Source organism: Macrotis lagotis, chromosome 2, assembly GCF_037893015.1.
Source record: "Macrotis lagotis isolate mMagLag1 chromosome 2, bilby.v1.9.chrom.fasta, whole genome shotgun sequence".
NCBI classification, from domain to species: Eukaryota; Metazoa; Chordata; class Mammalia; order Peramelemorphia; family Peramelidae; genus Macrotis; species Macrotis lagotis.
The window spans coordinates 25,187,377-25,199,217 of record NC_133659.1 but is presented as its reverse complement, the minus strand read 5'-3'; the positions used below and the strand labels follow the sequence as shown (position 1 = coordinate 25,199,217).

General features: G+C 55.4%; 1 protein-coding gene across 1 annotated transcript; it reads left to right on the top strand.

Moving 5' to 3' along the window:
* Positions 1-2,646: 2,646 nt before the first annotated feature.
* DMRTB1 (DMRT like family B with proline rich C-terminal 1) lies at positions 2,647-6,669 on the top strand. The gene is made up of 5 exons (XM_074220848.1): positions 2,647-2,908; positions 3,763-4,288; positions 5,059-5,203; positions 5,639-5,674; positions 6,079-6,669. The coding sequence occupies exons 1-5, from the start codon at positions 2,697-2,699 to the stop codon at positions 6,126-6,128; spliced, it is 969 nt and encodes a 322-aa protein (XP_074076949.1). The 5' UTR covers positions 2,647-2,696; the 3' UTR covers positions 6,129-6,669.
* The last annotated feature ends 5,172 nt before the right edge of the window (positions 6,670-11,841 follow it).

Sequence of the window (11,841 nt, the reverse complement as noted above, 5' to 3'; positions counted from 1 at the left end):
TGAATCTGTCAATATAAAACACAGCTACTAAACATTTTGACAGGGCCCTGTCTTTCTGTTTCCTTCTGAACTTTTAAAAAATGTTATTTACTTAAGGCAATGGGCTTAAATGACTTGCCCAAGGTCACATAGGTAATTAATAAGTATCTGCGGCTGGATTTGAACTCCGGTCCTCCTGATTCTAGGACCAGTGCTCTATGTATCGTATCTCCTAGCTGCCCTCTCCTTCTGAACTTTCTGTTGGTTCCTTTTGTGTACTTTAAAAATTATTTCAACAACTTCTTTTCATTTTCTTCTAGTTCAGAGCATGCTAAGAAAGGGGGAAACACATTCCAAGGGGAGAGACACCAAAAAAACTAATACAAACAAGATGTGCGGGTGGGTTTAAGCTGCCCAGTAAATTGTTCATTGAGGCTACCTAGCTGTCTGTCTGTCTGTCTAGAGAAACGTTGGTAGGAGTGGATCTCTCTGGGGTCCGTTTCACCTGCCCCCCCCCCTTTCCCAGGGAGACTGATTCCCTCCAGGAGCGGAGCAAGCACAAAGCTGGGACCACAAGGCCAGCCACCCTCCTCCCTTAGAGAGCTGGGACTGGGCTAGAATTGTCAGTCTCCAAGGGTATTTAGGTTCAAGCTGTGCCCAGACCCCCAGTGGGGAAGACGCATGCAGCCTCTGTGTCCAAGGCTTGTCTCCTTCCCTCCCTTCCATTGCACAGAGACCACACACAGAAAATGGGAAATGAGCCCATTTCCTAGAGCTCATCTCGGACAGAAATGAGAGATACTGTACAGAAAGTGAGAGTTCTGCAGTTCTCGCATGGTGTGGGGGAAGAGACAGACAAAGAGAGACAGACAGACACAGAGAGACAGACAGAGACAGACAGAGAGACAGACAGAGACAGACAGAGAGACAGACAGAGACAGAAAGACAGACAGAGACAGAGACAGACAGAGAGACAGAAACAGAGACAGACAGAGACAGAGACAGACAGAGACAGAGACAGACAGACAGAAACAGAGACAGACAGAGACAGAAAGACAGACAGAGAGACAGACAGAGACAGAAAGACAGACAGAGACAGACAGAGACAGAGACAGACAGAGACAGAGACAGACAGACAGAAACAGAGACAGACAGAGACAGAGACAGACAGAGAGACAGACAGAGACAGAAAGACAGACAGAGACAGAGACAGACAGAGAGACAGAGACAGAGACAGACAGAGAGAGACAGAGACAGACACACAGACAGTGAGCGGGCCTGGAGCCCCCATGCCAGGTTGGGCACACTCGCAGGTGCCAGCTGTGTCTCCCTTCAGAGACTGGGGCCCCCTCCTTTCTGGCCGAGGTCTCAGGCCTCGGGCTCGGGTCGCTCTGACCGCTCACAGCGCACCCCGTAATCAGTCCTGGGCCTGCGCTGAGTCCCCAAGGGGAAACTGAGGCTGGGGTCAGGCTGGCCCGGGGCCGGCTCTCCGCCCGCCCGTCCCCAGGCAGGCGGCCCTGGGCGCCCCCTCTCCCGGGGAGGCCCCGGCGCCACGTGGCCACGTCTCTTTGGGGCGCTCGGGCTGGGGGCTGGGCTGGGGTACGCAGGAGGCGCCGCATAAGTGCACGCCACAGGCCTGGCGGTGCGGGCCCCGCTGGGGGCGGCTGTGTCACGAGGCGCTTCCTCCCGGGCCGCCCCTGTAAGCGCGGGGGCACAAACAGAAAAGGGGGTCCCCTCGGGGCCGGGGCGCTCTCGGGGGGGGCATTTGGGGCCCGGTCCCGACGGACGGGCATCCAGGCGCGAGGGGGTTCCCAGAAGGGGCAACACGGTGCGTCGGGCGGAGGGAGCTTGGGGGGGGTTCTCCTGGAAGGGGGGGCTCGGCACCCGGGGGTCCGGCTCGGGCCGGAGCGCGCCTGCGCCGACGGTGCGCGCATCCGGGGTGGCGGGCGGGGAGAGGCGCCCCGCCCCCCCCGACTGCGCCGGGGCCGCACGGGGAGGCGCGCGCGCCGCGCCGTGTGCACGCGCCCGCCTCCGCGGAGGCCTCGGGCCCGCCCCGTCGGGGCACACGCGTCGCCGCGGCCGCCGCCCGCCCGGAGGGGCGTGGGCGGGCGGACACGCGCACGGCAGGGCCGTCGCGGCGGGGGGGGGGGGGGGCACGTGCGGGCCCGGCCCGGCCGCCGTCACCGCACATGGGCCCGCCCGAGCACACACGTGCACGCATGGGCGCCTCCACGTGGGCGGCCCGCGGGGGCTCGGCGTGCCCCCGGCCCCGCCCCCCGGGCCCCCCCCCCCGCGCGGCCCCGGAGGCCGGGCGGGCGCGGGCGCCGTCGGGGCCGCGCGGGGGGCGGGGGCGCGCGTCGGGGCCGCGGAGCTTCGGCGCTCAAAGCCCCCCCCCCCCCCGCGCCCCGCCGGGCCATCGCCGCCCCGGACGCCAGGCCGCCGCCATGCTGCGCTCCGGCCCCGAGCCCCCGCGCGCCCCGCGGCCCCCCGAGCCGCCCGCCGCCGGCCCCGAGCCTCCGCGCGCCTCCCCGCCGCGGGCCCCCGGGGGGCCGCTGCCGCACCCCAAGAAGGGGCTGCTGTGCAAGTGGTCGGCCGAGGCGCCCGCCGGCTCCCAGGGCAGCGAGCCGGGCCGCGCGGGGCTCCCGCCGGGGCGCCCCCAGGAGCCCGCGCCGCCGCCGCCGCCGCCCCGCAGCCCCGGCCCGGCCCCCGCCGACAAGATGCTGCGCACCCCCAAGTGCTCGCGCTGCCGCAACCACGGCTTCCTGGTGCCCGTCAAGGGCCACGTGGGCAAGTGCCGCTGGAAGCAGTGCCCCTGCGAGAAGTGCCACCTCATCACGGAGCGCCAGAAGATCATGGCGGCGCAGAAGGTGCTCAAGCGCCAGGCGCCCGACGCCGACGAGCCCGCCGCCCGCCCGCCGCCGCCGCCGCCGCCGCCCGCGCCCGGCCCCGCGCCCCCGGGCCCGCCCGACGCCTGCTGCAAGCCGGGGCCCCGCCGCCCGCTGCCCGTGCCCGCGCCCGTGCCCGTGCCGCCGCCGCTCGGGGCCGCCCCCGGCCCGCCCTACGCCGACTACGGTAAGCGCGGCCCGAGGGGGCGGCCCCGAGGGGGCCGGGGCGGCGGGCGGGGGGGCCGGGGCGGCGGGCGGGGGGCCGGGGCGCCGGGGCGGGACGGGGCGCCGGGCGGGGACGGGGCGCCGGGCGGGGACGGGGCACCGGGCGGAGGGCCGGGCCGGCACCCCCTGCACACCTGGCGGAGCGGGGCGAGGAAAGAGCCGGCGCCCCCGAGGGGCCGGGCGCCCGCCGGGTCTGGGGGGGAGGCGGCCGGGACTGGCGTCCGACGGCCCCGCTTTGGGGCCCGGGACACCGGCGGGGCGGGCCTGGGCCGGCGCCCCTGCTCTGCAGAGCGCGCACGGAGCCCCGCGGTCCGTGACCCCCGATGCGGCCGGCCGCGCCTGCGGCGTCCCTCCCCTCCCCCACCTTCTCCCCATTCCTTCTCATCTCTCCCCTCCCCCACCTTGCCCTCCCTTCCCCCTTCTCTTCATTCTTCCTCTCCCTCTACTCCGCCGCCATCTTGTCTCCCCCCACCGCCATCTTGTCCTCCCCGCCGCCATCTTCTGTCCCACACCGCCATCTTGTCTCCCCTGCCGCCATCTTGTGTCCCACACCGCCATCTTGTCCTCCCCGCCGCCATCTTGTCTCCCCCTTCCCTCCTCCGCTCCCTTCCCCCACCCTCCTCCCCCTCCCCCCCCCTCCTCCCCCTCCTCCCTCCTCCCCCTCCCCCTCCTCTTGGCGCCCCGCCCCCCGCCGGCCCTTTCCCGGCAGCCCCAGGTGGGAGCCCAGCCGCGCCTGCGCAGTCCTGCCTTCCCAGATGCCCACGTGCCCACAAGCGCTAGGCAGGAGCCGGAGCGGTGGGACAGCAGAACCGCAGAAGGTTCTGGAACCACCCGGGGTTCCCTCGGGGCAGCCCCAGAGGCGCAGGCTCGTAAATGAAGGCCCTTGGGACGCTGCCCGTGGGCACAGAGCCTCGCCCGCCTGCCCCGGGGCTGACCCCGGCTCTCTCTCCTGCCATCTCCTGCCAGGGCACGCTTCCAACATGGCCCCAGACTGCATGATGGGGCCCGAGTACCTGGAGAGAGACCCGCCCAAGGTGTACCCGGGCTATACCAACATGTACCACTACCGCCCGTTCCCGTTGGGCCTGGTCAACCAGCCCAGCAGCTACCGCGGCTCCTCCGCGCCCCCGGCGATCCCCCTCCAGAGGGGCTTCCGCGTCCCCAGCAACCACGGAGCCGGGACCTCGTCGTCTTTGCACGTGAGTCGGGTCGGGCACCCTCGGCTCCCCCGGGCGCCACCTGGGGAAGGTGCCCACCCGTGGCGCCCGAAGGACGAGGCTCCTTTCCTTGGAAGCATTCGAGCCGCTCCCTCCCCCGAATGACTCCCTTGTACCAAGGAGAACGTGACACCCACAAAAGAGGCCGCTTCGTGCGGGAGGAGGAGGACCGCCTGGGGTCCCTGCCCTGCGCATCACCTAGCCCCCTCAGCTGCCTGGGCCTCCGCTGTCTCATCCGTAACATGAGGGAGGCAGACGCGGCCTCTGAGGTCCCTTCCAGCTCCCCATCTAGTGTTCTAGGGCCCCGGGGTCTCCTTCGCCAGGGCTGAGTCAGCCCCTCCCCACGCTGTGCTCTCACCTTCCGGGTGAGCCCTGCACTTCCAGCGTCCAGAGACCCTCTTCCCCATTCACTGAGTCCCTACGGGCCACAGATGGGGAATTTCTGACTTTGGAAATGTACATTCATTTAAAAAACCACATGAAAGATTTCTCTGATTTCCACTGTCTGTAATGCCGAGGTCACCAAGAGCCCCCAACTCCTTCCCTTCACTTCATTTCAGCGGCTGCTGATCCCCTTCAACAGCTCCATTTAGTCCCAAAGTGAGCCCCGCCCCCACTGCCCTTTTAAAAGAAGAAAGAGAGGAGAGGTTGTTTTACTTTCACTGAGAAATGAAAAAAAATCTGGCCCAGTGACCACCCCCCCCCCCATGGACCTTGCTCTGGCCTCCCATCTCTGGTCTCTCTTTTCAAAGATGCAGGATACCAGTGGAGACTTCAGACAAGGCTACTACCCACCGCTGCCTCAGTTCATCCCTCCAGGCTTTCTCCCAGGGATCCACTACATTCCTCCCCCTGTCCCGCTGAATGTTCTGGCAGACACCCCCAAGGAGTCAACTGGTAAGAGGCCTTTATATGTGATAAATGCAGTAAAAGCGGGGGTGGGGGAGAAGGGTCCAGAGCTCTGGCCTGGGCCTGGTTGCAGCTGGGTCACTGGGCCTACAGTGGGTCAGACCAACTGGAGAAGGATCTTGTCATTTGTCAGAAAGAATCCCCAAGCCTGGAATTCCATTGAGTCAGGACCCCCCCCCCCCACACACACACACAGATAGCAAATGGTTGGTCAGCAGACAGACTACTGGCTGGGAGACAGTGGATGCATCATTTATTGAAAGCAAGTGTAAAAGAGAGCGTCCTTCCTTTACCACTCCTAACTACTCAACTACCCAATCTGAGTTCAAACCCTGCCTTGGAGTAGCTCAGTGACTTAAGGGCAGGAGGCAGCCCGAGGCATCAGGAAGAATCATGGAACACCCTCCTGTATTTCTCTTTCAGCCACTCTGACCGACGTCTCAGACTCATCGGCGATGGGTGAGCACGGCCAGTCATCTCCCCAGGAGCCAGCCAACTGAGGGCCCGGCGGGTCCTCAGGCCCACCCAGTTTCAAAGGAGAGAGGGAGTGGGCCATGCTGCCTGGCTGTACCACCCAGGGGCAAGGGGACGGGTGTTGCCAAAAGAGTGCTTAGTTCACAAGTTATTACTTTGTTAGGAAAAACCTTGTTGACTCCAGATGATTAACCTGGAAAAAATAGGGACTGGATTGGGGAAGAGAGGAGAGTGTGTTCCCATTGCGGGAGGAGGAGGTGGTCTGGCCCAATTTAGGATTTCACTGGGTCAAGAATGAATTTAGTGTTTACCCCGATAGAATAGAGAAGGGGTGAACCAGCCCTTTAGCTTCCCCAAAGATTAATTTACCTCTTTACTTTCCCTCTTAGGATTTTGGAAGGGCCCAGCTCCCAGACATGGGACTTTTCTATCCCTTTAACTATCCTAATCATAGGCCAAAGACAAGAGTTGGGGGGTAAGGAGAGGGTGCAGCATCATTTGTTGAAAGCTAGTGTAAGAGAGAGGGGTCCTTCTTTTACCACCCCTAACTACTCAACCTCAGGGCAAGATTGAGGGGAGCCCATCCACTTTCCAGCCTGTGCATGGCCACCAGGCTGAGATGCCCTCTGCCTCTTTGACTTAGACTGGGGATCCAGTTAAGTCCCAGGCCAAGATGCCCCCCTGCCTCTCTGACTTTGACTGGGGAGCCAGTGAAGTCCCAGAGGCAAAAATGTTTCTTTTAAGTTCATTATAAGGCATCATTTCTTCAGTTGAATTTACTTCTGTTCAGTGTTGCTCTTTTGTAGTAATTGATAAGTCAAGGAGATTTGTGTCAAAGCTTTTTCAAAATACCAGGTTTGACGTCGTCAAACAAAATGAAACTATATTCAAACTTGTAACCTCAGCCCTCGTCCTGCTCTGCAGTGGGGAAGGGCAATTTGGCAATTTACTGTTTCAATAAAAATAAATAAATAAATAAACCCTGATGTCTTTAGTTGTCTTGGGTGGAAGCTTTGCTCCTCTGGCAAACCAATGAAGCTGCATGTTTTGGGGTTTGGTTTGGGGGTTGGGGAAATATCCCCCAAAGAGCCCTGGATTTGGGGGTTCAGGCTTCCCCTGGATGTTTGCTGTTTGGGAGACCCTAGGTGAGTCAGCTTGGGGCCCTCAGTTTCCTTATCACTTTAAGGGGTTTGGATTAATCCCCAGGCTTCCATGGTTGTTGTAAGAAGAATCCCAGGCACCTCCCGGGCCTCCTGCAGAAGACGGGAGCTTGGCCTTCAGCTGTGAACTCTCAGCTCATGTCTGGATGAGAATATCTTTTCTTGGTTTTATTTTTAATTTATGGGGAAACCCCAGGCATTTCTATCTTTTCTAACCTCCAACCAATGCTTATCCACATTTTGTTTGAGGACTTGCCACCAGGGGCAGCTTGCTGTCCCCTGGGAGGTCCAGTCCCCTTTGAGACAGCTCTGGTTAGGAGAGAAGCCTCTGGTGGGGCCGACGGTGATCAGGGGCTGGGGTCAGGAAGTCAATCCTGGGTGATCTTGGTCCCTCAATCAGCACTTAAGACCTACCTACTGTTTACTTGAATACTTAATGCTGGGGTGGGGGGATACAAACACAGACCTCTTCAAGAGGTTCCCAGTCTAATGAGGTAGGGAAGAGGTCAACAGAATAATTGGAGATAAATAAGAGGGAAGGGATTAGGTTGGGAAAGGCTTCCTGGAGAAGTTGGGATTCCAGCTGGAATGTGAGGGAGGACAAGAGACAACCCGGGGGTGGGGGGCAACATTCCAGGATGAGTGGATGCAGAGCCAGGAGGCCGGTGCTGCTGTGAGTGGGAAGACTGGAACAGTGGAGATGGGGCGGTGGGCTAGGAGAGACTGGATGTCCATGGTGTTTAGACTGGGTCTCGTTTCTGCCAAAGGAGGAGGTTGGCGCCCTTCCTTCTCCAGCCCTGTGATGGGCAGTTTGCAGCAGGAGGACCCGTTAGGACACGGATGATGGGGGCCCTGACAGATGGTGGCCAGGAGTGTGGAAGAGGAGAATGGAGCAGTCAATCAATGATAATTTATTTAGCACTTACAGAAGGTAATTAATAAATGCCTGTCAAGTTGATTGTATGTGAGAATTATTTAGGGGGAAGATGGACAGGACTTGGCGACTGATTGCCGGCTAATGGGATGCAGTGGGGTGAGAAGGAAGAGGCAGGAAAAATTGCACCTTAGGGTTTGGGCAGTAGCAGGGAGAGAGGAGGAAGATGACAACCAGAGCATTGTGGAGGATTCCCTCTGACACATCCATCAGATGGTGCCAGTCTCTGCTTGAAGACCCCCAGCCCACCCCCATTAGCCATCCGACTTACAGATGGCTCAGACTGTTGGGAAGTTTTCCTGACTTCAAATCTGCATCTTCCTCTTTGCCCCCCCCCCCCCATTATTCTTTGTTCCATCCTCTAAGGCTAAACAGAATAAGACAAATTTCTCTTCCATATGTCTACTCTTTGGGTATTTGAAGACCCCTAATAGGGACATGTGGGCTTGAGGTGGCATCAAGCTGGGGAGGCCCCACCTGGAGAGGGTAATTTGTGGCTGAAATGTCATAAAAGGGTTTTTTTTTTTCTTTTCTTTTGGAGGTAATCCGGGTTGAGTGACTTGCCCAGGGTCACAAAACTAGTAAATGTCTGAAGCCAGATTTGAACTTGAGTTCTGACTCCAGGGCTGGTGCTCTATCCACTTCTCCCCCTAGATGTGCCTGATGAAAAAGATTTGAGTAGGGATTGGGAAAAGAGTTTCAGAGACATCTGTTGGGCCATTCCACAGACTTTCTGTGCACTTATGTTTAGAAGCCTGTTCTAGGTGATACAACCCTGGCCTCATGAAGCTGCTAGTCTAATAAGGAAACACACACACACACACACACACACACACACACACACACACACACACACACCCCATCTTAGGTCCTGAAGTGGTGTCAGCTCTCCGAAGACTCAGGAGGAGGAGGAGGAGGAGGAGGAACGCTTCTTGGAAGATTTGGCATATGAGTACCTCCCAAGGATGGGTGGGAGGTTGGCAGATGAAGGGAAGGTGGGAGGGTGGATGTTTCAGGGGCAGAGATCAAAGGCTGAGAGCAGAGAGAGATTTGGGGACCAGGGGACAGCCCAGTTTGACTGGAGGATAGAATGAAGGGTGGGGTGCAGGCTGAGATAAGTCTGAAGGGCCTTGAAGACCAATTACTGGGGGGAATGGAAAGGAGGGAGGTAGAAAAATATGAAATCAAAATCAGGAAATGAATGTTGAAAACTATCTATATATAATTGGAAAAATAAAATAAAAAAATTTAGAAAGATTTTATTTATTTTGAGTTTTACAATTTTCCCCCTAATTTGGCTTCCTTTCCCCCACCCCCCACAGAAGACAGTCTGTTAGTTTTTACCTTGTTTCCATGGTATTCACTGATCTCAGTTGAATGTGATGAGGGAGAAATCATATCCTTAAGGAAGAAAAATAAAGTATAAGAGATAGAAAATTTACATAATAAGATAAAATAAAAGTTTTAAAATAAAAAAACAAAACAGAATCACAGAAGATGAGATTTGAAGGCAGCTTCAGGGGCTACTGATCTTACTCATACAATAAAAGGTGTCTTCACTATGACATACCTGACAAGGGATCATCCCTATTAAATTTCAGAGTATATAATTTTTAAACTTATCATCCACTATATTAACTGTCTTTCCCAGTTTTGTGTCAGGATGACGGACAAACAACTAAAAGGGCTAAAGACACTCCCTGCTTTCAAGGAGCTCCCAGCTGAATGGGGAAATAAAAGTATTCCCAAGTAGGTATCGACAGTATAGACTGGAGAGATTCCTGGAACTTTAATTAGAATGGTGATCAAAGGAAATATTCTATGTAAAGCACTTAGCCCAGGATCTGGTACACTGAACGTGTTCTATAAATGCTTATTCCCTTCCTCCTTGCATTTCCTCTCCTATGCCTTGATCCAAATTCTGGATAAAAAATGATAGCAGGCTAACATGTCACTGCTGAATTCCACTAGAGATTGTTTCCCTAATGGACTTTGAATCCCAAAGGATTTCTCTTTGTCCCCTATTTGACTACTTCCTAATGAATGGACCCAAACATACTACCATTTAAGCCACCTCTTGCTATTATCCACAAAACAGCACTTTGTCAGCTATGCTAAAATCTAGAGGGATCATCTGGAATATCCTCAGTCCACCCATCTAGAGACACTGTCAAAAAAAGGAATTGAGCTTAATCCACCTGGCTTTCCGGTTCTTTGGGTTGCTGTTGTCGTTTCTACCCTTCCCTTTAGCAACAGGCCGGCTCTGTCTTCTTCCCTAGCTGACCTCCTGAATTCCCTCACCTCAGTGTATACGCTTAATAGCTGGTGCTAGTCGGCCCCTACAAACAGGAAATATGAATGGTTAGGGTTCATGCTGAAGGGATGCCTCATGCCCACCTCACAGACCACAGACTTCCTTCGAGACATCTCAAGAACCATCTTTGATCCAAAAACTATCTTATTTCCCCCAACCCTCGGCTTCTAGTGCTTCCCCTTCACAAACCACTTTGTATTTATTCTGCTCATATTCATATGTGCTGTCTCTTTCTATAGAATGCAAGTTCCTTGAGGGCAGAGATTCTCCTTAGTTAACTCTTTTATCCAGAGCACATAGTTGGTGCTTCATAAATCCTTATTGATGGATCGGTTATACTGCTCCTTTGGGGATTGCTCTGGCAGGCCTTGGCTGGGTAAAGTCCTCTGTATCTTTCAAGGCTTGATGCTTTTAAATGTCTGAAGTTAATACAGAAGATATCCAAGGAAGAAAATAGTTGGAAATGCATGATATGTAATATATCTCCATATAATGATATAATATATGTATATATAGATGCATCTATGTATGTGGATAGATTGAAAGATAAAACAAAAATGTTTGTCCTTCAATTTTGAAGAAGACCACGACATCAGGGAAGTGAGGCCCTGACAAGATATTAATTGGATTTGAATGAGGGGGGCTGTACTAAGTCCCCAGTCTCACTTTCTCCTCCAGAGCTATCTGGGTCCAGTGGCCAGATAGGAATCAGAATGACTGAAGATGGTTTTGGATGTGAGGCAGTCAGGGTTAAGCGACTTGTCCAAGGTCACACAGCCAGTAAGAGGTAGGATTCGAATTCCCATCCTCCTGACTCCAAGGCCAGTGTTTTATCCAGTGCACCACCTAACTGTCCTAGATAGAAAGATAGATAGATGATAGAAGATAGATGATATGTGGATAGATAGATAGACAGATAATGTTTGTCTTTCATTTTTAAAGAAGACTATGATGTTAGGGAGGTGATGCCATGACAAGCATGTGAATTGAATTTGAGTGAGGGGAACTGTGCTAAGTCACCAGCCTCACTTTCTCCTCCAGAGTCATCTGGGCCCAGTGGCCAGCTATGAACCAGAATGACTGGAGATGGCCCTAGATGCGAGGCAAGCAGGGTTAAGTGACATGCCCAAGGTCACACAGCTAGTTAGTGTCAAATATCTGAGGCCAGATTCGAGCTCCCATCCTCCTGACTCCAAGGCCAGTGTTCTATCCACTTCACCACCTAACTGCCCCACATAGAAGACTAGAAGATAGAGAGAAAGAGAGATAGAGAGAGATGGATGGATGACAGATTGTCAGACATATATAGATGACAGAAAGATACATAGGAAGATAGATGGAAAAGTAGATAGGTAGAAAGAAAGAAAGATAGAAAAATGGAAAGAAAGGAAGAAAGAATGATAGGTATACAGAAAAAGTTAAATGGAAAGGGAGAGAGAGAGAGAAAGAGAGAGAGAGAGAGAGAGAAAGAGAGAATGGGTGCCTGACTGGCCACAAGCTGCCCAACCTTCTCGGCATCTCCATCAGGGCCATCTCACTTGGTAGAACTGTGCAGGTGTTTTCTCTCTCCCACTTCTCTATCTGCCTAAGGTCCTTTGCCAGCCTGCCGCCTCTCATTGAGACTTGGTAGTGGCTCTTCATCCCTGACCAGAAACTTGACATTCCTATATTTCAAGTCATGGTCCAGAAATTCGTCCCTCATCCTGAGACTCCATCTCATTAACCAGCTGTTTACTTCCCATGA

Bases quoted from the DNA above. Each gene is read 5' to 3' on its own strand.
- DMRTB1 (XM_074220848.1), top strand. From the start codon at position 2,697: ATGCTGCGCACCCCCAAGTGCTCGCGCTGCCGCAACCACGGCTTCCTG. The intron at 2,909-3,762 runs GCCGCCCGCGCC...CTCCCCCTCCTC, and splicing joins CGCCCGCCGCCGCCGCCGCC to TTGGCGCCCCGCCCCCCGCC. The intron at 5,675-6,078 runs GTGAGCACGGCC...TTTCCCTCTTAG, and splicing joins CTCAGACTCATCGGCGATGG to GATTTTGGAAGGGCCCAGCT.